Source organism: Pseudochaenichthys georgianus, chromosome 3, assembly GCF_902827115.2.
Source record: "Pseudochaenichthys georgianus chromosome 3, fPseGeo1.2, whole genome shotgun sequence".
NCBI classification, from domain to species: Eukaryota; Metazoa; Chordata; class Actinopteri; order Perciformes; family Channichthyidae; genus Pseudochaenichthys; species Pseudochaenichthys georgianus.
The window spans coordinates 40,599,283-40,625,645 of record NC_047505.1 but is presented as its reverse complement, the minus strand read 5'-3'; the positions used below and the strand labels follow the sequence as shown (position 1 = coordinate 40,625,645).

The 26,363-nt window shown below is 40.7% G+C and overlaps 1 protein-coding gene across 1 annotated transcript in view; it reads left to right on the top strand.

The window, feature by feature from the left end:
- Positions 1-26,363, top strand: part of LOC117442575 (CUB and sushi domain-containing protein 1-like) — a 260,136-nt gene that overhangs the window by 211,440 nt on the left and 22,333 nt on the right. The window contains exons 52-59 of the mRNA XM_034078545.2: positions 1,723-1,896; positions 3,716-3,889; positions 6,228-6,401; positions 8,145-8,333; positions 14,752-14,928; positions 17,018-17,203; positions 20,309-20,485; positions 21,426-21,605. Of these exons, the coding sequence (XP_033934436.1) occupies positions 1,723-1,896; positions 3,716-3,889; positions 6,228-6,401; positions 8,145-8,333; positions 14,752-14,928; positions 17,018-17,203; positions 20,309-20,485; positions 21,426-21,605 (1,431 nt within the window). The remainder of the gene's footprint in view (positions 1-1,722; positions 1,897-3,715; positions 3,890-6,227; positions 6,402-8,144; positions 8,334-14,751; positions 14,929-17,017; positions 17,204-20,308; positions 20,486-21,425; positions 21,606-26,363) is intronic.

Genomic DNA, 26,363 nt, shown 5'->3' with positions numbered 1-26,363 from the left:
TGCTGCTGTCATGCTGCTGTAACCCCGTCCCCTCTGAACAAGATAATAAAACTTCACTATGATATTAGTTTTGTGCGCCTGTTCACCTCCCATGGCACCTCCATGACAAATAACTTTATTTATGAGTCAACTCAGACTTCGAGCCTAGAACTGTATTATAAGAGATACCCTTTAAACTGGGTTGATACACACATATAACCACATATATGAAGTGCTTCAACGTCATTGGTACTATATAGTGCACAGATCATTTTTTACTATTTATGTTTCGTAAGTTATTAAAGTAAACACCCTTTCATAGATGGAGAAGAAAAGGCACATGAACAGAGTGATGAAAAAAAGGAACCTCATCTCTCTCACACACACAAACCATATATACTGTAGACCAGTGCTTCTCAAAATGTGGTCCGCGGGCCACTGGTGGTCCGTGATCGCCCCCTAGTGGTCCGTGAGTATATTGGTAACATTTCACATTTGAAATAAATAAATAAATGTAAGTTTTCCGCACTGTCGCGGGAATATCTCCGCAATGGAGCGAGCTTAAGTTTCGATTGCATGATATAGCCCAGCACAACACCTTCATCCTTCACCTTCACACATGTTGCCACTTGTTTGTACCATTTTCAGGCGATTTGTAATGTGTTCTAGAAAAATGATGTGATTTTGTATATTTGTGGAGTTAGGTGGTCCGCGAGTGTTTTTTTATTGGTTAAGTGGTCCTTGGTATGAAAAAGTTTGAGAAACACTGCTGTAGACACATAGACACACCTGCATGAGCGGGCATCACATTCGCTATCAAAACAATAAAACCACAATGCAGTTGCTTCCAGAGTCTGTTTTGAACGAGTCATCAATACAGCTTGCCCACCTTTGTAAAAGCAAAACGTAAAGGAAAAGAGACAAAGGGATTTATGATTCTTTGTGCCTGAAAAACCCGTGTTTGAGCAAAGGCATGGAAATGTATTCAAATGGCCGCCGCTGGTCTCGGATTGATTGCAGGACAGAGTTACTTTCTGTCTGTGTCTTACCAGGGGGCATCTTTACTGCACATTGTCTTCGGACTGTGATAACTATTTTAATCAGAATGCTATTTCTGGGCAATAGTGGAAGATTGGCTTTTCAAATTGAGTGTTACTATGAAATGTGCCTTTGCTGCTTCTTTCATAAAGGGAAGGGGTGTTAGCGCATTGTGACTTTGAAAACTTTCCAATAGGCACCAGAATTTCTTAGCATTGCATAATATATTATGTGCCAATGAAAGGGTGAAATGGGTTCACTTGAAAAGTTTAAAACATGATTACAAATTGAAACCCATCTTACATTAGACCAATGTTTTTGTTAAATGTATTTTTGCTACATTTTAAATATATTTCTTAATTGTTCTAGTTGGCCTACCTACCACTGCTGCAGCTCTGAGGGATTTAGCAATGTAACAGAAGTGTCTGTACTTTAAGTTGGCCAGTGGTTTGGAAACAGTGTCACTCAGGATATTAAGGAAGAAAAGGTCTTAAATCTTCTGACCTAAATCTAATTCAGCCTGGTATTGTTCCCAAAACTCAACACTGTTCTAATCCAGGATGGTTTATAGTGTCATCTTACTTACAGATTTTTGAAATTAAAGATAATAAAACCGTACCCGTTGCTGCTTAATGTGATGTTATATATCATTTCCATTGTCTTTTTGTAACTATGTGATCCTATCATATTTATTCCATTGTTTAGTCATCTCTTGTGGAGAGCTTCCCACTCCACCCTTTGGGACCAAACTGGGGACGCTGACTACATTTGGAGCAACTGCAATCTTTATGTGTAACCATGGTTACACGCTGGTGGGGTCACATGTCAGGGAGTGCGGTGCTAACGGGCTGTGGAGCGGAGCAGAGACCAGGTGTCTAGGTAAGGTCCATTAAATGTGATAGCATGTAAATCGTGTTGTGCCTGTCCAAAACCCATTTAGCTGAAAAAATTACAATCTCTTCGAAAAAGAAAGTAAATCTTTTTATATTGTTAACATTTCTGTACAGAATCAGGTTAGGGTATGGTATCAACAGTCACACTGGCTGTATTATCAATATTACAGTATTCAATATAGCATGCAAGAGCAAAACATATGATATTCCAATTTAAAGGCCCATTTGTGCGAAAAAGAAAAAGGCATTTCATGTATATTTTTCTGCCATAACCTGTGTCAAGGACATTTGTAAAACCTTAGGCTCTAATGGAAATGCATGAACATACCAATGTTACAGGTAAGCTTTATTAATTTATGGGATTGCTACAGGTGTCTTGGTAAGGGCTATGGAAATGAGACCAGCAGAAAGGAAGACAAACTACGCACATGCCTCAGTAACTCAAATGATCTAGTACTGAGGCATTTTATTACTTAATACATTAAGGGCTTGATATAGACCTTCAGAATGCACTGACCAGAGATGATTAACCCTGATTTAACATACACACTCTGGTTCAGGATTCAGCCTCAAGGTTACGCCTGAATAATAAGTCTCATGCGGGATGCACAGTTTATGTGGTGAACGTATAAATCAAACCACCGTCACATTAAAATCTGAGATTCTGATGCTAGCAGGGCAGCAAAATATACCTAAGAGTTGATGAAAGAAGAGTTCAAAATTGATTTCATCAAAAGTTAATCACCTCTACAAATATGGGTTTAAGTGGCCAGATGCAAATGTTTTTACCACAGGCTGTGTATTGCTGCTTTCTGCAGGTCTCATGCTGACATAATACAATCACAAATGTTATTTAATTAAAAGCTGTTGTAATTGATTGAAGAAAAATGTCGGGGAAAAACACTTGCTGCTCACAATTTGGAAAAGCCATGACTTGCAGTGAGTAACATGCAGCCTTTTTTACACATTCATCTTTGTATTCAGGAAGCACACATATTAATGACAAAACAAATCACTATTTGCTTCAGAAGAACCCTTAAAATAATGACACGTCTATATAGTATTGGTTTGATCAAATCAGACATCTTGGATAATGATTTTCCTTATACTGTACGTGTTGTCTTTTAAAAAGTAGTAGAAACATTTGCATTACATCAACAGTAGTCTCCAAAGAGCTTTGCAAAATATTGAATTGTATAGATGTTTTCACAGCATGAATTAAAGTCTGAGAAATGTCGTATGTGCAAAGCAATTGGGAAAGAAAAAAGACTATTAAAAGCTAAATACATGAAAAAGTACTGGGACACAGTCCTGACTTCATGCAGCACAAAAACATGAAGCGAAATACGAGTGATTGATCTCCTAATAGATGAAATGGTACTGAGCAGAATTCAATGATTCCCACACCTAGGCCAATGTTCCAAAGTTTTTCAGAAATCATAAAAGGATGTGGCACTTCAAGGCCTCTTAGTAGAACGCAGTTAAATTGTGTTAATTTGCCAATTTGAAAATGCCTTTTAGGGCAGTCACAGAGCAGGGCTGCCTTCTCACATTGATTTCATAAATGCACTGAGGATGTCAATCACCTGTCATAAAGGGGATTGATGTCTACTTTAAGTAAAGACAGCTCATATACATTGTTTGACAGACTAACTGTTGCAATAAGTAGTTGAAATGGGCGTCTTAAGGTCGTAACTATGGGAACATTGATCCAGCACTGATGATTTAAAGTCACGGATAGGGAAAGTGACCTAAAGTTGTTTCTCATTATACTGCATTAATCCCTATAATTTCTTCTCCTGCAGCTGGTCACTGTGACTCTCCAGATCCTATAGTCAATGGACACATTAGTGGAGAAGGCTCTAGTTTCCGTGACACTGTGGTGTACCAGTGCATGTTGGGATATCGTCTTATCGGCACATCGGTCAGGATCTGTCAGCAAGACCATCGGTGGTCTGGAACAACTCCCGTCTGCGTCCGTAAGTTCTTTGTGATTCGAAAACCATTGTAGTTCATCTGTATTGTATGATGAGTCATTGCTCTTTCAGTTAATGTGAAGAGCTAAAATGCTTTTTCTATATAAAGTAAATCCATTACACACACTAGTATGGGCATAGATATGTCTCATAATTATTTGTGCGAACATCAAAATAATTTGTGTGTAAATATGTGATTTGTAAATGTAAAACATCCACAAATGCATTTAAAAGATTTGCAAACTCACAAATAAATGTGCAAGTGTAAAACGGATCTGCAAATACGCTAAATATGTTCACAAATTAAAAAAATATCTGTGAATATCTCTTTAACATTTACAACTTTTGATCCGGCATTTGTGAATCCATTTTGTATTTGTCGACCAATAATGCACTTGCGGATCTCAAATCTCTGCGCGTGGATCTCACATTTCTGCTTGTGGATCGTCTTTTTACACACACGGAATTTTGAGACATATTTTCCGCCGGTCTCCGCTAAAATCTACTCGTGTCACTCGGTTATTTTCGGAAACCACGTGATTGCCCGCTGATGACGACATTTCCGCATGATTTCAAAGTAAGGGCATGATGGTTTGTTTAATGCTCTGTTTTTATATTATAATGAACAGCGGAACGTTAGATGCATTCTTTATTATCATCCTCATCATCATCATCATCATCATCATCATCATCATCATCATCATCATCATCATCATCATCATGTTATAGTGATACAGATAGTTTGTGTTAGTTTATTGGTTCAATATAGCATATATCGAGCACTTTCGTTGATGTTGAAGTACAGGCTATAGCCTACGCCACTTTCGGGTCCCGGGGGGAGCAGCTGGCAGCGAAGCAGCCCAGATAAAACTCTTTCTTCATTGTTTGTGTATTCAGTCAAGCGGGTCGAAGTTACAAAGCACTTCACATCTTATTAATCGGCCTAATTTTACCTTACCAGTGCAGTAATAAAGTAATCTGTAGAAAAGCACCGTATTTAGGTTAGCCTTCATAGTAAGGCTACATTAAATGTTATAATATTCATCGTGTTCTTTCTACTGTATATGCATATATTCCTGTCTATTGCCTTCATTTGTATTTAATGTTATTGTGTTTATACTTGTTTCCACACATTTCACAATTTGGGATGAATGAAGTATCTATCTATATATGATATCCATCTATCTATCTGTCCGTCTATCTATCTATCTATCTACCTACCTATCTGCCTGCCTGCCATACCTACCTACCTAGCCTACTAGTTGTTTTGTTTGGAAAGGTTTTGTCATTGTATTGCTCTTTACCGGCACCTGCAAAGCACAGGACTTTACATTGTACTTACAATTTTACATTGTAACTTTGACCCACTTGACTGAATACACAACAAACAATAAAGAAAGAGTTGTATCTGGGCTGCTCCGCCTGCTGCTCCCCCGGGACCCGAAAGTAGCGTATAGCCTGCACTTCAACATCAACGAAAGTGCTCGATATATGCTGTATTGAACCAAACTAACACAAACTAACTGTATCAATATAACATGATGATGATGATGATGATGATGATGATGATGATGATGATGATGATGATGATGATGATGATGATGATGATGATGGTGGTGGTGATGATGGTGATGGTGATAAAGAATGCATCTAACGTTCCGCTGCTCATTATAATAAAAAAAAACAGAGCATTAAACAAACCATCATGCTCTTACTTTGAAATCATGCGGAAATGTCGTCATCAGCGGGCAATCACGTGGTTTCCAAAAATAACCGAGTGACACGAGTAGATTTTAGCGGAGACCGGCGGAAAATATGTCTCAACATTCCGTGTGTGTAAAAAGACGATCCACAAGCAGAAATGTGAGATCCACGAGCAGAGATTTGAGATCCGCAAGCGCATTATTGGTCGACACATACAAATGGATTCACAAATGCCTGATTGAAAGTTGTAAATGTTAAAGAGATATTCACAGATTTTTTTTTATTTGTGAACATATTTAGCGTATTTGCAGATCCGTTTTACACTTGCAAATGTACTTGTGAGTTTGCAAATCTTTTAAATGCATTTGTGGATGGTGTTTTACATTTACAAATCACATATTTACACACAAATTATTTTTATGTTCACACAAATAATTATGAGACATATCTATGCCCATACACTAGTCTCAAAAGAAACCACATCTTCTTTGAAAGCCTTTCAGGGGTTTAAATGGTTCCTTGAATGAAAGCCTCTGCAGCATCTTTGTGTTCCAAAAAATATGGAATATAACACAATGCTGCAAATAATACTTTTTCCACACCTCAAATTTCTCATCATACTTCTCTGCTCCCTCAGCCATCACTTGTGGTCACCCCGGCAACCCAGGTAACGGGCGAACCAATGGCAGCGAGTTCAACCTCAATGATGTTGTAAACTTCACCTGCAACAGAGGTTACGTCCTGAGTGGAAATGCACGTGCTCAGTGCAGACTCAACGGCCAGTGGAGCAGCCCCCTACCTGTCTGCAAAGGTCACAAACACAGTTATTACCAAAGTTACACACTGACGTACATCCGTGCAAATACTCGAGTGGAATAAGCTCTTTAAATTATAGTGCACACTGCACAGACAACATGTAGTGTTTTATGTTCAGTTTAACTTATGGTATATGTTTAATACTGAAATAAATGATTTAGCTTTTTTATCTTGATTTAGATAACATACTTTACTGACAATTCCAACACCTTGGATCCTATCAGTTGAAGAGTAACATATCATCATAAAATCAGAAACCTATGCATTTAAATGGTCAGCATGGATTCAGTATTTGTTTTTGCCCTGATTTGCTTCTAGCTCCAGTATGTCAACTGGAACATTTTTGGCCGAATCTTCTGCCAGCTGACTGTAAAATTGAGTACTGAATAATTGTAGCGTATAAACACACTTAACATTGTGCTGTATTCAGCCACAATCTGTGTGGTGTGTCTCTGAATTGACTAACACATTCATACATGCGCACAAAAACAGCTGGGTTCGTGTCCAGAGACACGTTCTACTCTGTTAACCATGCATGGTCGTTACACTACAAGCCTCTGAAAACCTCCGGTAGTGTAACGATTATGATAGACTAAAACACACACACACACAGAGCCATGAGAGCAGATCGATTCAACATCGTCGTTCACATGGGTTTTCTATGAGGAGATTCATGTTCACCTGCTTGCTTTCTCCCTCTCCCTCAATTGTTCTGTCCTATCCCTCTCTCCTGCTCTCTCTCCTTCCCAGCAGCAGCTGTCAATTATAAGAGTGAAACTTTCTTTGTTCCCTTGGGTTGCCAGACACACACACACACACACACACACACACACACACACACACACACACACACACACACACACACACACACACACACACACCCTTATCCATGTCCCCCCATGGACTTGAATTTGAGTGAATGTCAGTCTCCCCTGACATGTGAAAAATAAAACCTCACTCTTATTGGACTGGCCTCCACCCAGAGAGAGTAGAAGGGACCAGAGGAGAGAGTAGAACAAAGAGCTCCAGAAAAGAGAGTGGGACACAACAAAATAGCAGTTTTTAGAAAAGACCAGAGTAACATAGATAATCGAAATGTGTAACCCTGTGAAGTACCCAATTGTGTCCTGTTTTCTAATGGCTGCTTTTCAAAGATTAAGCTCCAAACTATTCACAGTCATTTGATCTAGTTGTACCCCAAATCCCTCCAAATCCAATGTAAGGTGCAATATATGTACTGTGTATAGATCCATTTAAGGACATGTGTGTGTGACATTTATGCACTTCAGTGTCTTCAAAAAAGATTCACAATGGCCCAAAAAATATAGCAGCCATGCACTACTTTCCGCTAACAACCCCATTATGGACATTGTTGCACTTTCGGGATGAAAAAATTACAGTCATTAACTGTCAAGAATGACGTAAAGTAATGATGATTACGGTGTGTCCATATTGTTAATCTAATGGTCACTTTAAACTAAATTGTAGACTGCCTATTATACAGAGAGTAGTCATTTCAGCCACAGACAATGTTATCTACGCCCTAATGTTATAAACATATTTATTTCATTAAAAATATATATCTTAGGTGTTAGACCTTCTCTTCTCCTCTCTTTACATTACTGTTGTATTGGATTTTTCTTAGTACAATCTCTAACCATCAATATGAAGAAAAGTTCACTGAAGTCTACTTAAATAAATAGTTTGATTAGGTTTTAACAGTGTTGCTCTTCTGCAGTGGTCAACTGTTCCGACCCCGGCCACGTGGAGAATGGTGTGCGCCAGTCGGGCCTACGTTACCCAGAAGTCTTCAGCTACGGTGTATCTGTGGTGATCCACTGTAAACGAGGCTTCTACCTCCTGGGCTCCGCCATCCTCACATGCCAGCACGAAGGACGGTGGGACCGACCAATCCCTCGCTGCCTAGGTATGGATGGAATAATTATCTTTTCTTGAATTTATATAAACTATGTCAATGCAAGTTTAGGAGACAAATGGGGCATTCATAGTCCTTTAAAGGAATGGTCCACTCATTAGATAATTAATCAAAACTTCAGTATTTAGTGAAACGTTATGTTTAAATCATACCCTGAAGAAACCTGCGATATTCCTCGGTAAATAATGATTTTATAGCTCTTTTTTATCAAGACCTGTATATTCCGTCTGGCCGCCGCCATGTTTGCCATTTTCAGTAGTCACGTGATGGTCGTGACGTCATCCATGCGTTCACTTTGTCAACACGCGGAAACATGGTGGAGTATTTCAGTTCGGACTCGTCAGCAGAGGAACAAGTTTTGACCAATGTGAAGAGATTGGATGGGGGAATTCAGCCATACATATCAGTATGACAATACGACACCCTCTGTCCTAAGACCCTCACATCGTACAAGGAAAAACTTCCGAAGAAAACCCACAGTTTAAAGGGAACATGGGAGAAACCTCAGGGAGAGCAACAGAGGAGGGATCCCTCTCCCAGGACGGACAGATGTGCAATAGATGCCGTGTGTAAATTGAAAAGATAATACATTTGCAACATAGGTAGTTCAAATGTTTGGAAATGCATGTGTGTATAATGGGAAGATGATATAAGATACTATATGTATGCATGTAGTACCACCCTTGCTAGCGATTCCCTCTCTAGTTTAGCATACTCAGCTTCGTTGTCCCTGGCCATAGAATCACGATTTTATGGGGCCGGAAAAACTGGGGGGAAATACACACTAGCCGGTACTACGCTATATGGAAAGGCCACCAAAAACTGTCCTGGCCTAGACGTTAAAACGGGGCTAGCCGCTGCAATGGAAATGCGCTATAACATACCTTATTCTTACTCCGAGCACTACTTCTGCTCCTCCGTCGCTTCACACTTGCAGAGGGCGATTTCTCAACTGGCCGAACTGGTGTCCTGGTCGGTGATGACACCAGAAAGACCGATGGTACTGCATCTCCATTGAGTAATGGTTGTTCTTTAAATCCCATGTTATGTTTGATCATACTCTCAGAGTAGTCGTCCGGAAATGTGAAATGTTCGCTGCATACATGAGCCTGTGAATCTCTCGGTTCGGGCCGGCCACATTTCGCTAGCCACTGCCTCCGAATGTACTTCTTATGCTTACCTTTTGGCAACAGATGGAACCGAGCATTCCGTGGATTGTTCCTATCCGAATTATGGCAATATTTCGCGATACAGTGAGGCATATTTGAATAGAGAAACTACAGTAAATAACATGGAGATCAACGTGTCTTCGAAAACCAAACGCATGGATTACGTCACGTCCGGGAAATGGCGGCGCCCACAGTGTTGATGTTATTTCGGTATATAATCAGTTTAAAATCACTGATAATGTCATCGGATTAAAAAAAAAAAGAGAGAGACTGGCAGAGACTGGTCTGTTTTATCGGATGATAATTATTAAAAAATGAGTGTCATGAGCATACCATTCCTTTAATGAAATGGTTTCTACTATTGAAAAACAGGTTACAACTTTTTGGAACCCTGCAAAAAACAATGTCTGCAAAAGTTTGGCATGCTGAACACAGGTAGACAAAGGCAGGTGTTTTTCTATTTATTTTGTCTTTATATTTGTCAGAGAAAGCCATTTGTGAAAGTGAAATGGCTTGGAGAGCTACTGGGAGGAGGATGAGGAGCGAATGAAAAATTGAGAGAATAAGACAGGGTTCAAGGGAGAAAATGGGAGGGAAGTAATCATAAAAAGAGGGCAAGAGTATGAAAGAAAGAAGCTTAAAGGTTTGAGCATCTGTGTGAGTGTGTGTTGTTCTGTGTCTATGTCCGTGTGAAGAGAAGGAAAAAAGGTAAGCATGTGTCTCTTCGGGCAATAGGCATTCTTGTGAGGGAGCTACAATGGCCGATGGAAACATAGAGATTAAACTAGAGAGCGATGGAGAGAGGATGCTGAATAGGCGCATTCACACTGCGGTACTTTTCCCACAAAGGTTCATGCGAACTTAGTTCATGATCGCGTTCACACCAAAAAGAACTTAGTTCATGCGAACCTTTTTACCCCCTCGAGCGGCTCTTTTCTGAGAAAAGAGCTATATTTCTGATTGGCTGGGCGGATTGCAAACCACGCCCCGTAAAACTCCCAAAAAGTTTTGTGAAGCCGCCATTTTATTATCCTCGCATTAGCATTATTAGCATTAGCCCAGCGCAGAAACGCAGAGAGACTAACTTATGGCAACACAAAATAAAACATGGGAGCGGTGGAGATGAGGAGGTGTCGGCGTTCTGGTGATTTACTTGGAAGGTTTCAGTAGAAGCTGCTGGGACTCCCAGCAGCTTCTACTGAAGCCAGTCCCCAACTCCGGGGACTTTGGGCGGCAGTATACGCCGTGAAGTGGTTTGCAGCCTGCCAGTAAACCCAAAGCAGAAGAAGAAGAAGTGACGTCAGCGGCTTCATTTGCCTAATCCACCCCCAGGGACTTTTTCCGGTGTGAACGCGATCTGATAGGCGCATTCACACTGCAGGGAGGAGAACAGCAGTGAGGACACAGTAACAGAGAGATAGGGACGAGGAGGCAGACAGAGAGGGACAGAGCAGCAGACACTGGAGGGGTGTCTGTGCATCGAGCATTACATTTGAGAAACCACGTCTTATCGGAAATTTGGGGGATGAGGGCTGATGACTAATGCCCCTTTCACACCAGCGCCTTTTCAGCTCCGGCTCGGAGCTAGAGCCTGAAAAGCGCCGGGTTTTCCAGTTCACACCGGAGCTGCGCCGGCTCTTAGCTCCGGAATCCGCTTCATTTCCAGCTCCAAAAAATTGTCGGTCCAGAGGCAAGAGCTTTGGAGCTAAGAGGTGACGTCGCTTACGTCTCTCTTACGTCGAGGCGTGCAGGAAACTAAACCCACCTCCCATGGGTCGACTGTTATGCCTGCCTACAAGCAGTAGTGCCTATAAACACACTTTATAAAGTCAGGCAACACTAACCAGGCTTCGTGTGATTCTGTTTATTTGTGCCTTACTTTGACCATCCGTTCACTGTTATCGATCATTGTGGAGAGAGGCAGACGTGTTGTTTTGTATTATTGCAGCTATCGGATTAGAGTAGTCAGTTTAGCTTCGGTTGCTATGCTAACATCACCCGTTTTATACCAGAGACACTTTCATAACAGCGTTGTGATACCAAACAGTGTCAATTCAGACTGACACACATTCACTTAGGCTAAGGGGAACTGGGGATATGCATCAGCTGCTTGTGTGAGTCGGACAGTGAATACTTTAGAGCGGCCGCTGCAGTGTGAGCTAACCGGGAGCTAACGGCAAAATAAACTCCCGTGGAAGAGCAGCACTGCAGCGGTCGGTAAATGCTGCAGAAACACATTAATAAACAATGAACCACGGCACTCTGGAGCAAAGTATAAGGTTGGAGAAGTCGTTATTCAATTTATTCTGGCTTCGTGTGATTAAAAGCAACACGATCATCGACCCGACGCTGTTGTTGTTGTTGTGAGCTTCCGTTGGGGGGCAAATCAGCGATGTAAACGGTGACGTCATGACGCAGCAAGGGCAGCTCTGGGGCGCCAGTGGGCGGTGTGTACAGAGCGGGAGCTGAAAAGGGAAACTGGAGCTGAATCAGAAAAGCTCCCGCTCGGAGCTAGAAACTGAAAAGCGCTGGTGTGAAAGCCGCATAAGAGACAAGGAGAGGATAGAGTAATACAATTTGGGGGTAAGGGGAGATATCGCAGGACCAGTCGGTTGGCAGAAATAGAAAATCAAGAACAGTTTCATATCTGTTTCCCCAAGTAAGATGTGCTCTGTAAATGTCGATTTTCCCCAAATTGAAAGAAAACGAAATAGCAGATTACCGCACTGATGTTCGTTGCTTTGACACTGTGGAATGATTTTGTTGGCTAAAGTGAATTTAGTTTGAGATAAGTTAATATGGGCTCAGAACAGTCTCATAATACACACATGCACACAGAAGGATTCACACTTGTATTTCATGATCCGCACTTGTGTTTTTCACACAAATGTGTTCCGTTTCATATACATGTAAATAAAATCCAAATACAGAACAAAAATGTACATATGTATTTTTGATCCTCACATATTTGTTTTCCGTTGAAATCCCCTGAACCTGCAAACACAAACCGCTTTCTCTGCACGGATCGCTGTGCATTCGTGTGTGGGTTTTTTGAGACTCTCCTGACGGTCAGCTGATTCGTATTTGTAATTGTTTCTATCTATAACCAATCAGATGTCTCCTCAATTCTAAGCCAATCACATGAGCGCGCCCCCACAAGGGTAGATTTCTTGCGTTGATGACGTAGCGCTACATATATGCATTTTGCGCAGTCCGGAGCTGACAGGTCCATGGAGACTGCCTGCAGGCGCTAATCTCAGGACACCTCCACTCTCAGTACATTGCCACTTTCCGAACAGGAAATGCACGCAAATACAAGCCTTTATATTATTAAGGTACAGCGCCACTTTCCGAACCCTTGATGAATGCTTGTGTACACAAAAACGGCAGGCAAACCCGTTTTAAATGTGTGTTTCCTGTATGGCGAATACAGCTGCTTTATTTCTGTCTGTATGAAGCTGTTGTAAGTCACTTGTCACTTTAAGAGTAGCAGCCACAAGGGTGTGTGTGTGTGTGTGTGTGTGTGTGTGTGTGTGTGTGTGTGTGTGTGTGTGTGTGTGTGTGTGTGTGTGTGTGTGTGTGTGTGTGTGTGTGTGTGTGTGTGTGTGTGTGTGTGTGTGTGTGTGTGTGTGTGTGTGTGTGTGTGTGTGTGTGTGTGTGTGTGTGTGTGTGTGTGTGTGTGTGTGTGTGTGTGTGTGTGTGATGGCGGAGTTATGAAGAGAGAGACGAAAGTATAGAGAAAGTGGTCAGAACGGGAAAAGTAGCTAGTCTCCATGTATGCAATACAGTGTCAATGTAACTGATTAGTCTGAAGAACGTGAATAAACGGAGGTTCTTCCCACGGCACCCGAACGCCCCGTTTGCATCCTTTTTCCCCTTGAAATGTCTGGGCAGCTGGTTACCGGCTGACAACGAGCCAAGTCAGAAACCACCGGTGTGTAACCGAAACTACGGTTTCGGTGCCGAGATACCGTTAGTAAAAAGATAACAAACGCGAGTGAAGTATTATAACCGGACGCGAGAGAGAGATCGGATCAGCTGCTGAGCTGATCACCTGAAGCTCCGCCCTCTGTTTAGCGAGCTGACCGGACAGCGCAAAATGCGTATATGAAGCGCTACGTCATGAACGCAAGAAATCAAGGCTTAGAATTGAGGAGACATCTGATTGACTATAGAAAATGACAAGTACGAATCGGCTGACCGTCAGGAGAGTCTCAAAAAACCCACACACGAATGCACAGCGATCCGTGCAGAGAAAGCGGTTTGTGTTTGCAGGTGCAGGGGATTTCAACGGAAAACAGATATGTGAGGATCAAAAATACATATGTAAAAAATGTTTCTGTATTTGGATTTTATTTACATGTATATGAAACGGAACACATTTGTGTGTGCATTGAAAAACACAAGTGCGGATCATGAAATACAAGTGTGAATCCTTCTGTGTGCATGTGTGTATTATGAGACTGTTCTGAGCCCATAAGTTATTGGTTCTGTCTTATGCAGTTCAATTAAACTCAATAAAGATAAGCTTAAGTGTCATGACTATATTCTTCTGTACGGTTAAGGAAAGGAGTATGGGTACTGCTTAATGATGTGTATATTTCCAAGTTTATGCGCCCTAACCATTAGGTGCATCATTGTTATGCCTCTTCAAATGTTACAATATAACCGTCCTCGGTTTGATTCCAACCTGGGGACCTTTTTTGAATCAAATATTCCCACTGTAGACAAAGGGGTAGACAAACAACCGAGTGTAAACAATTTTTTTACATATGAAATAGTTTTTACTAAAAAAGTAATTGTAAGAGAAAAGGGTTTCTTTCCACACTTAATGAATATGTATGCAGTAAAAAACAAGCGAGATTGTATTGTTGTTGAAGTTTTTGTAGCTTTTTGCTGAGTGTGTACTTTGACACCAACACCAACACACACACACACACACACACACACACACACACACACACACACACACACACACACACACACACACACACACACACACACACACACACACACACACACACACACACACACACACACACACACACACACACACGTACACAAAAACAATGCAGACCTAGTGTTATTTCCACCCCATCCTTGCTGTCACCCTCTCCCTCTGGCTGTCTCCTGCCAAGACACAGCTGCACCACCTAATGCAGTAGTATCTGGAATCTATACTTGGACCCAGTCTCGCACACACACTCTAACACTCTCTTTCAATCTCTGTGTCTCTGTAGCTATTTCCTGTGGCGACCCGGGTGTACCCCCTAATGCGGTAATATCTGGGACTCACAGTTGGACGTACGGTTCAGTGCTGCAGTACTCCTGTCTGCCTGCAGGGGTGCTGGTGGGCAACGCTTCTCGTCACTGTCAGGAGGACACCACGTGGAGCGGAGCGCCGCCGTACTGCACTGGTAAAGGCACACTGGTCCACTGGTCGGGAGGCACAGTTTTCAGCTGGTGGAAAAGCAAAGCGTAGAAAAGTATTTTACTTTGTCATGCATGATCCTACAGGCTGTCATAAAATGGGAGACATGTTTGATTGTGATTTTAAATCTAAAGTGATAATCCAGCAAATACACTCTTCAAAATCAAAGGCATCGATATTGGAGAGTTTAGTTTGTGAAAAAATGTAATTGCTCGAAGAAAATAAACAAATATATATCCATCAAGAAAACTAATTGCCAGATTAAGCTCAACAGATATACAAACTACAAAAGAACAATTAAAACTTGCTGCTTTAAAGAAAAATTGTTTTAGTTCAAAAAATGGTTTCAACTGTCAGAAAATAGATTCATCCCATCTGGTGCAACCAGCACGAGGCATATCACACAGGCAAGTCTGTATAAAGATGTTTTCAGATTGTTGTTTCTCCAGCAACAATAGCAGGTACTAACAGGAACAAACAAGTCAAATATAATTGACAGAGATGTCCCTGTGTGACTCAGATTTCCATATACATTACATTTCAGCACACACTTCTTCAACTGGATTGGCCTTTGATGTTAGATCAGTGGGTGTGATGTCCTGCATTTATATGATAACAGCGGTAGACTGTCAACGAGGCTACTACCTACTCTAGCCAAAGGTCATTCTTCATGTTGGCCTCACAATAAAATGGCTTTGTGGTCCAAATCTGGGGTGGTAGGCATAAATAATGCATAACAAATGCCTACTACCCCAGTATTCTACAATGTTATTTGGCTTTGTTGAAGCTTGTCTTGTTTAGTAACTTGTGCTTTGTTATGTTCGGAGGGACTAAACCTGACTAAACTTAAATATCCAGCAGAATTACGACTGTCACTTTTGCCTGCAGCCACCAACATCCCTAAACTGCTCATTCTGCAAACAAACGTGTTCATATTTGAGAGTCCCTAACAAAATCCACACAAGTAAACAATGCGGCAGCAATTTATTTAACGCAATAATTGTATCAGTTATAGTGACATTAGGTAACATAATGTTGGCAAAACAGGAATGACTCCAACTCTATGGCACACTCTTTCCACCCAAATACATATTTCCCTAGATCTGCCACTGTTGGCCGAACGAGCATGTGTTACAGGACAAGAATTTCCCTAATTCTAGACATTAATAACATAACATACCAGAAGAAACATTATCATTTAAAATCCATTCAACCATTCACTGACAAACTGTAGCAAGTTGTTTTTATCTTTGATTATAATTGCTTACAGCTCACTGAAAACTAGGCTCTCTATGAACATGCTGCCCTTCTTTGTACATTGCTCCACAAAATCATCTCTGTCCCACTTACATAAGACATACTGTAGGGAGAAATCATTTCAACTATTTTCCACAGCGTTAACTCCAGTAATTTCCCTGCTGGTGTTTGTGACAGATATCACCATTCTGCTTATGCTAGTAATCTTGAGAAAGTAGTATATGTCGTTATTACTGTATCACTTCATTTAAAAATACAGAGAACAAACATGTATAACTAGTGTAAACTGAGCAATCTACTCTTCTGCAAGTGAGCAGGCTTGGGCTGCATGTGTAACAACAGGCAGGGGAATGAGGCGATGAGTCCTGGTTTACTTCCCAGGCTGTAAGTGCTGCTCTGCTGTCGGCTTACACAGATCCCACAACACGAAAACACTACAACTGATCATTTCCAAACTCAGCATCAACTGTCTCGATAGCTGAAATGCAATAAGCTTACTCTGCTCACCTCAAAAATGAACGCTCAACAGGGCAGAATCCATTCTGCAGCTGAGGACCTCATTGAGATGCAAGACGCTGCATTTGGAGCTGTACCCTGTTAAACTTTCAAATCCCTACCGGTGGAATTTAAGCTGCTAAAATTGTGACACGCTCAGTGCTTTTAATGCTAGAACAATTTAGTATAGCCTAAATGCAAAGTGCAGCTCTTCAAAGTTTTCCATGTGTGGGTATGTGCATTTAATGTATATGTGTATGTGTCACTTCACGAGTATGTAAGACTGAGTAACTTTATGTACTTAATGTCTCTCGCTGCTATAGGTGTAAGTCCAGGAATCTGTGGCGACCCGGGGATGCCTCCCCACGGCGCCCGTCTAGGAGGCGAGGAATTTAAAACCAAGAGCCTGCTGCGTTTCAGCTGCGAGGCGGGATATAATCTGATTGGCTCAGTCGAGAGGACCTGCCTACACAACGGGACTTGGAGCGGCACACAGCCTGTCTGCCAAGGTGGGGAAGCGTGTCAATGTGAATTATGTGGCTACATTCAAAATTGACTCTGCAAAAATATAAAATGAAAGTCTCTATACACCCTTACTGCAACTCACTCCCCTAGCATCAAACAAATCACCTTTATTTTAATAATTTTAAATACATCATTGCACTTGATTCTGTAGTATTGAATGTTAAAGCATTGAGTTTCAGTCTGATATTCCATTTATATACATCCTTCATTAGTCATGTTTAATATTTTAAAAACTGCTGCCTGTTTCATCCAAGGGACTTGATTTGGCAACATTTGATATGTCTGTTTAGAAAACGTCATATACTTAGATACCAACTAATCCCTGTCTTATTTGACGTTACCTTTGGGACCCAACCCAGATTCTATAAAACATTGCTATATAAAAATAAACATTGCTGTAAAATTGAATATTTTGTGTCTTTGTGGCATATGGACTTAATTATTCAGCATTTTATGAGGAAATAAATCAGCAGAGCTAGGTTAAACAGCTTAATCTTTTCTTAGAGAATCAGGGTACTTGGCATGCTGGTGACAGTAAGTAAATCATCCATTACCAAACATAGCTTAAAGTATGTTACATACACTGCATACACTGGTACATTGTACCCGATGTATCGTGAGCAAAGATTACACATTGCTTATACATGCATGCATTCAGATGAATGACATTCATAAAGAGAGTAGAATAAATATATACAGTTGTATCTGTCCTCTGTCCCTATTTTTTATGAATGTTACACACACTTTTAAAATTAAATGGTGATCTAATATGTTGACCAAATTTGCAATTATCTTTTGAAAGGAAAAGTCCACATATGTAGGAGGTTTATAGCACTAGCAGTTTGTAGAAAAAAAGAGATTTCAGTTCACGAGTGTTTGCATGTTTAAATCTGTGTGGCCCATATACGACGGATTGAAGAGTGCCACTCCTCCCTTACTGAACTGGATCTTCCACAGCGCTGTGATAATAAAGTGCGTCCTATACAACAGCAGTTTTCAAAGACACTCTTTAAACCCATGGGAGTTTAGGGGGAAATCAAAGTGGGTCCCCATACTGCTGTAGGGCCACTAGAATACTAAGCTGCTGCCTGTGTTACCTTCCCCATCCCCAACTATGTTAGGATGGATGAGGAAAGCACCGCTGTAATTTAGCTTCATCGCACTCTGATGCAGATTTTAGATTCAGTTAGATAAAGATAAACAGTCATTTAAGTGGGTAGGGGGAGGAAGAGTGAGTCATATGTGTCAGTGTGCTCTTCTGCATTACTGTAGGTGACCTACACACCAGCAGTTTACTAAATATAGTAAGTACTGTGTGTACTGTGAAGCATAAAGACCGCACTGACTTAGATGAGAGAAATCAGCAGTCACTGCATTAACATTGACAAATATGTTTGGCATCTTTAGTTTAAACCTTTTTAGGGGAACCAACAATTCATGGTTTTATAGTCATTAATAATCTTATGATTTTCTTTCTAGATTAAGCATTTGGTCCATAAAATGTCTGAAAATGCTATTCTTGAATGTCTTGTAATGTCAGTATAAAACCCAAATATATGCTTTTTGATTTAATATCAATGTAATAAGAGCAAGAAATATTCATTTTTGAGGGTTAAAAACAGACTCTTCGAAGTTGATCAAGAACAGTTGACAATTATCTTTCTTTGGATTAAGTTATTGTTGTAGTTTTAAAATTGCAAAAATGTAGCCCTCTGGCCTTACCTTAGAGGTGTGTATCTCTCTTTGTGTGTGCGCCAGGGTCTGTGTTTGTGTACCTAATTATTTATGTCTGCCTACAGCTGTTTTTCATTGAGCTAATAGTGGCTGATTCAGAAAGGATGAAACATCTATCACTGAGACACAAACACAAATAAATACACACACACACACACACACACACACACACACACACACACACACACACACACACACACACACGTATACAGACCTTTACTCACAGTATGGATACTGATTACACTGCCGTAGATGTACATTATGTGCACCACCTACACACTCCGTGGCACACACACTTGGACAGGGCTTTTAAGGGCTCTAACTAATGAATCCCGTCAATAGGTGTTTGATTGTTAAGCCGCTGTCAGTTGTCATGATCTCATTAGTGAAATGTGCTTTGGTTGCTTGCTTATCCCTGTCTCTGCTGTTAATGTGCTGTGCCAGCAAACTAAAGATCGATGAATCACTATTTTGGACAAGAGACTCCATAGCCATGTGCAGTCTTGTGTCCTTCAAGACAGTTTTGTCTTTCAATCCACCAGATCAGGAGTGGTTCAAAAACAAAGAAAGCTAAGGGTGGATTAAGACCCCAGCATTTGGCACAGATACAAACCAAGGAACAACTCAGCACAAACAAATATCATTGTACATAAATGTATAAATAGCTACTTTATTTAGTAGGAGTCACCCCCCACAAATACAGTTATTTTACAAAGACCTAAAGTTGATCTTTTTGATTTGAACAGCATAACTGAAATATCCACATTATTTCATTTTTCACCAAATGTCTTTGCAACACACTGTTCACTGTAAATAATATCAAAAACTATGAGGGAACTATCATTGTCTCTGCAAATAGTCATGGTCCATCTGCTGATGTAGATGGACCATGACTTTTGGCTGCTGTTAGGCCAGCAATCAATATAGGTATTTGTTTTTTCTACAGTAAGTGTCAATTTCAATAAAGAATCCTCATTCAACAATGTAATCAATAGAAACATGGTACAGATTATTACTTTACCTCTGACCGACATGAAAGACCATTTCTGGACCATCCCATACTATTTTTAAAAATGCCAGGAACTCCCTGGGGGGGGGTGTGTTGATGTATTACCAGCCTCTAGCACACAACTGGATTACTGTACAGCTGCCATTCAGAGCTGGGAATCAATCCAACACCCTTTAGTTGTTAATCAGCCTCACTGCCTCAAAGACATATTTTATGTTATTTCCAGCTGACTCCAGTGCTACGCTCATTATTACAGCCTACAGCTGATCCTTGAGTGACAGCATTGCTCACACTGATATCATCACTATGATTAATCCCCACTGTTTAATATTTCCTCAATTCTCAGCTGTATCCTGTGGTAACCCTGGCACTCCAGCACACGGCAGAATAGTCGTAAATGATGGCGTCACCTTCGGCAGCTCGGTAGCTTATGCATGCTGGGACGGCTTCAAAACATCAGGTCTGACCAACAGACACTGCACAACCAATGGGACATGGACAGGACAACCCCCAGACTGCGCAGGTAGGATAGATATAATATCATTGCTTCTACTGTTACTATGTGTGTTGTTATTATCAGTGGTTACAGCAGCCGGTGCAGTCAATATTACAAAAGATGTGTATTACTATGATACAGTCAATTAGCATCAGTATTGGTTATCGATAACATGTAACAACAGTTTTTTTATTTATTAAAGTACTGTATTTAAGTACCATTTTGCGCTCAAACTCCTGCTAGTTTATACTTTAACTTAAAATATTGTAATCTCTATTGCACTGCCTTTATCTTACGTGTAGTTTCTTTTCACATCACAAACACGTATTAACTTATATGATAATATGCAGTTATATACAACCAACTGCCTAAATTGCCCCTATATTGCCGAACTTGTTGTGACAAAACTGAATGATATGACATTCTACCATAACATAACACTTTTTAAGAATCTGAGTATGTAAAATTGTAAGATTTTTGCTATATTTTTTTATACTTAAGTAACATTTTGAGTATAGGACCATTACTTAAGTGAGTACTTCTTCCACCTCTGGTGTTGGTGCATCAATAGTGGTGTTTTAGTAAAGGTTCCAAGGATAGTATACATTTTGCATGGACTGTGCAACCCGCTGCTGTGCAGGTACAGACCTATACATTTGTAATATTATTGTGTCTGGGATTTCAGCTTCTAAAGTTAAACAGAGCCAGACAGAAGCTTGGGGAATAGAAGGTGGGAGGTGGATGAAAACATGCTGGTACGTTTTTTTTTTTAAAGGCAGGATGTAAGACAGATGAGTAGAAGATCGAAGTTAAGGGGCAGGCGAGTAAAAACAATGTTGTTCTGGGCTGTTGTGAAATCAAGGTTAGTTGTACAAAAATGTTACAGCCCTTGTGCACCACTGCAGGATTACATCTAACATAACCTGATTTATGACTTGTCCTGTCACTTTTCTCTCCCTTCCTTTAGTGATCAGTTGCGGAGATCCTGGCCCAGTAGCCAATGGCATCTATATAGGAAGTGATTTTAGTTTCAACCACACAGTGACATATCGCTGTAACCCCGGTCACCTGATGGAGCCGCCTGCTCGCAGCGTTCTGCGCTGCAGCAAGGAGGGAACCTGGAACCAGACCAAACCCAGCTGCAGAGGTGAGAACATCTTCCACTCTAAATAACTCCTTCCCAAGAAATGATGGACAATGCAAGATTTGAGTTTAGGATGGATCCACAGGTCCAGTAGCATGTCTGGAAACACTGTCTGGCAAATGTGTTTGATTTATATTAGCCATCATTTGTTTTTGTTTGTTTTTAACATAAACGCATTACTGTATGTATTCAGTAGTGTTGCACATGTATTTTTAAAGAGTAATTACATTTATTTCAATAACAACAAAACTATATTGTACTTAAGAACGTAAGTATAGCGTGAGCAAGAATTTCATACCAACAACAAATTATAATTTGGATAGTCATTGTTCGTATATTGTCATATTAATGCGTCATTGATTCACTTTTTAAAAATCTCATTGTAACGGCAAAGTTCTAATAGTTAAAAACAATAAAGTAAATCAATGGCAGTTGTTGTTACAGAGCAGTGCAACTGTAGCAAATAAAGCTCCACAAAAACAAGGGACAATTTGAATGGGAGTTGGCATACTAGGGTAGAATGAGAGACTGTGACTTTCAACAGCACATTAGAAAGAGGCCAAGAGAAGATTTACATTGCTGCTTAAAATAAAACTGTGGTGAGTTAGGGTTTATTCCCTGAAACCCTTCAAATCAAATGAATCCAAGTTTTCCAGCAGCCCATATTAGCAGTTCAGACGATGAGGCTCAACAACAGGAACAGGGCTGGTTTCCTGAGATCCTCCCTGCCGTTTCTTCCCACAAACAGAACATCTCCTGCTGGCTCTTGCAGTTGCAGAAGCTTTGAACTGAGATGAAAACATGTAGAAAGCCTACTGAGGAGGAACCAGAGAGGGGTGCAGAGAGGGGGAAACAGCAGAAGTGAAAGACACTGTAGGTGATAGAAAATGAGACTTAGGCTGCAGGTCTAAAGGGAAGAAACAGTGTGGAGATACAACTGATGCAAGTCCTCTCTCTTTCTGTATCTTTTGTCTTGTTTCCCCCTCGTCTCTTTCCTCTTTGCATCTCACTTTTCTCCTCCTCTTCACCTTCTTCTTATGCTCACATGTTTCTGTTCAGCTCCCCCGTTTTCCTCCCCTATGTTTTCTCCTACTTCAAACAATCCATAAGTCTTCATTTGATCCTATTTTGGAACAGCAGCTTCCTCCTACACAGACACACCAGCACACACTGGAACATATTGAATGAAGAAGTTGTAAGCTATAAAGGTGTAGCTCGACAGGCAGAATAAATCAAGTGAGCCAGGAGGAGAGATTTAGAATGGGAAGTAATGAGGATGAGAACAAGGGGGGAAAGAAAGGAAGTATCAAGAGAGGAGAGAATTGATGGAATGAAGAGGTGTAGTGGAACAAACATCAACAAATAGAGAAGATACAAAAAACACACAAAGATAGAGTAATGCAGAGATTAAGAAACACAGAAAATGTGAAGTGGCTTAAGAGATGTTTAAGAGACAAAATGAGAGACGGTGATGAGCCATCAGTGCAGCTACAAGGAGAGATAGACAGAGAAGTGAGTGAGAGAGGAAGCAAGTGGTGGGAGAAACAAAGAGAAGCTAATCAATATCTGCCCCAAAGCTGTAAACACACAGTGAGAAAAGGGATTAAGCCCATCAAATGTGTTGGCTGGCTGATTGGAGCCAAGAAAGATATATACCTGGGAGACGAAGGGAGGGAGTAGACCAAGAGAGCAATGGAAGAGGATATAAAAAGGATTGGAGCTGAGACAGAGACGAGTAAGAAAGGAGAGGAGAGGGGCTTGAGGAAGACATTGAGAACAAGTGGGAAGTCAGAGGAAGTAAGGGGATCAAAGTGTAAGAAAGAACAGAATGTGGAGACGTGAGTGGGAAAGAAGAAGTGGTGAGGAAAAGGGAAGGAGTGAGTGATCACAGTGACGTAGGTGTGTAAGACAGCCGGGGTAAAAGCCATGTGAAGCAAGCCCAGTCCATTCACAACAAAGAGACCTGTGATTGCAGTTCTTAGGGCATCAGAAGAGACCTGCAGACATATTGTTTGACTGTTCTGTTCGATCCCTAACTACAGGTTTGTTTTTAGAAAACACATGTAATTATTCATTGGGATCCCCATTAGCTAATGGCTAGCCACCAGCCATTTTTCCTGGAGTCACACGACGGAAAGTGATGAACTGCATGCAGGATTTGTCAGTGTTTTGTGTGCAGGTGTCAAGATGTTTTTAATGGGACTAACACTTAGTAGATTGGAGAAAAACATGTTTGAGTCTGGGAGGATGACTGAGGGGAGATACGAGCTTCTGCGGGACACTGGTGACGTACACAAACCAGAATAAGTCAACTGATTAGTTTGCTGGGAGCTTCCAGCAGTTGCCTAGAAACTGCAATGTTATAAACAAAAGATATTTGTTGTAGTTCAAAACAATTTTGTTAATTGCACTGCTGAATCCAAAAGACTGGTCATTATGCAACGAAGAAGCAGAAAAGGGACTGAAAAACACTAAATAGGGAGGGAGGGAGAAAAAATAAATAAGATATAGTCAAACATTGAGGGAACAGAAGATGTCCATATTGGGGTGAATATGTTAATATTTCTGTTTAAGCTATAAAGTGATATCACTGCATTTTATCCATACTCTATTAATGTCAGTCTGTGCTGATTGCTGCCTCTACTGTATACAGTGTACAGCGTGTATGGATCTGTTTGCAGTTGTGTCGGTCTGCCTCTCAGTTTTTCCTGCTTGTTTGCACTGTACTGTGTATCATCGGAGCAGAGTGAGGGAAGCAACTCTCCTGGTTGGATGAGAATTACACTGACTTTATTAGGTGTTTGAAACCAAGCAGATGGTTATCATTATCTTAGGGAGTTAGGCGCACGCACACTCAAACAAGCACACACACACTCGGATGTTTATCAGGGTTTTATGAAGTTATATGCACCCATCTCTTTGCTAAAACAACACATTTGCATGTACAACACGCACACAGGTGCATGCAATCGCACATACATTGGCCGATTAAGGTGGTCAGGGGCCCCTAAGCAACTATCTGTGTGTGGCCCCACCTCTAATACTCGTTATGCTTTGCCTTAAAAAATATAATTTAGAGCCATGTGTAAAATCATGCTAGGAATAATACTTGGCTTGCACACACTCTTGGGGGCATTAACATACACAGACTTGAATAAATCTTGGTCAAGGTGTTTTTTTATTGACCTTATTGGGATAGCTGATTGGATAGATGCAGCCCATGCACATGTAGGCCCCAGGCTGCAGCCCGAAACAGATTGAGCGTTAATCCACCGCTGCGTACGTGCACACAGCTGGTGTAACATCATTATGCATAAACAGTTTGTCTTCATATGATCACAGATTCCATTCTCTGTGTTCAACAGATGCTTTGGTAATTCATATTAATCTATTTGATTCGCTGGACCAGTTGATATAAACATTGGTTATGTACAACAGCCGTTATGACATTTTCAAAGTAGCTTTAAGTTTGTATGAATCATTAACATTACATAAATAGCAAGCCCACGTAGTGAGTCTCAATTCTAAATATGTATTTCTCGCTTAAATCCCTAGTGTATGACAGCGTTTCAAAAGATTAAGGTTGATGGAAAAGTTGCCTTATAATATTGCCAGCATTTAATTGAGCAGACTTGAGGAAAACAATTGATAAGTTAACTCCCAATCACAAGTGTGGAAGAAGGAATGCACCATAGACAATGCAAGTCCCTAAAAGTCTCAGTCCATATCGTAACCATGGCGTCTCTTTAGGTTAACCAACCTAAATGTGGTGAACGAGGTCATCTATTGCATTTGACCTGGTGCAATCTAGGGTTCTTAAGAGAAACCCCTTATTAAACTTACTGTGACAGTTGTTTTTGGTATTTTGTCTTTTGCCTTTGATCCATCGTTTCTTCAAAGGGGAAATTGTTTCAACTGTCTGTTCATATCCTTCACATCTTAGGACTGAATATCCACCAGGGACATTTATAAACTGCTGTTTTGTGACAGTCTGAGTGCTTATTTGGTGATGAGTTATTTGTCTCAACTGAAGGTGCAATTGTGAATATTAGCAAATAATTATCCCATTGAAGGAGTATTTGTCATTACCTGCAAAGTGTTTGTTGAACTGTCTGTTTTGTACTTCTATCTACAGTCTAGCACTGTAGATACTATACTGTACAGTGTTAGAGCATATACACACACACACACACACACACACACACACACACACACACACACACACACACACACACACACACACACACACACACACACACACACACACACACACACACACACACACACACACACACACACACACACACACACACACACAATAAGGAGTAAATACATTCCCATGCAGCTAATGAGCAAGTAGCAACCTTCAGGTCTGAAAAGTGAAACTTATGTGCAAGTGTCTTCCACCTGCGTTCTCTAATATCCAACACAACTATTCCAAAGAATCTTTTTCACCTTTCCAACGCTAATGAAAAAGATAAAGCATTTAGGGCATTAGTTTTGTTAGGTTTGGGTGATCTCTGTGTGTTTGTCATAGAGCTTAACCCCTCTCACTGTTTATTTTCAGTTCATCCAAGCAAACAGTAAACGTTTTGGTCGATAAAATGTTCCTGTTCAGTGTTCTGTTGTACTTGGTTCCATCCCGTCCGTGTCACTTTTGCTTCCAGGAAAATAAGATGTCATTGAAAAAAATTACTTACTCAAGGTTTTAAAGCCCTGGTCCACAAACCGATGGGTCACTACGTCCACTTACTTTGACAG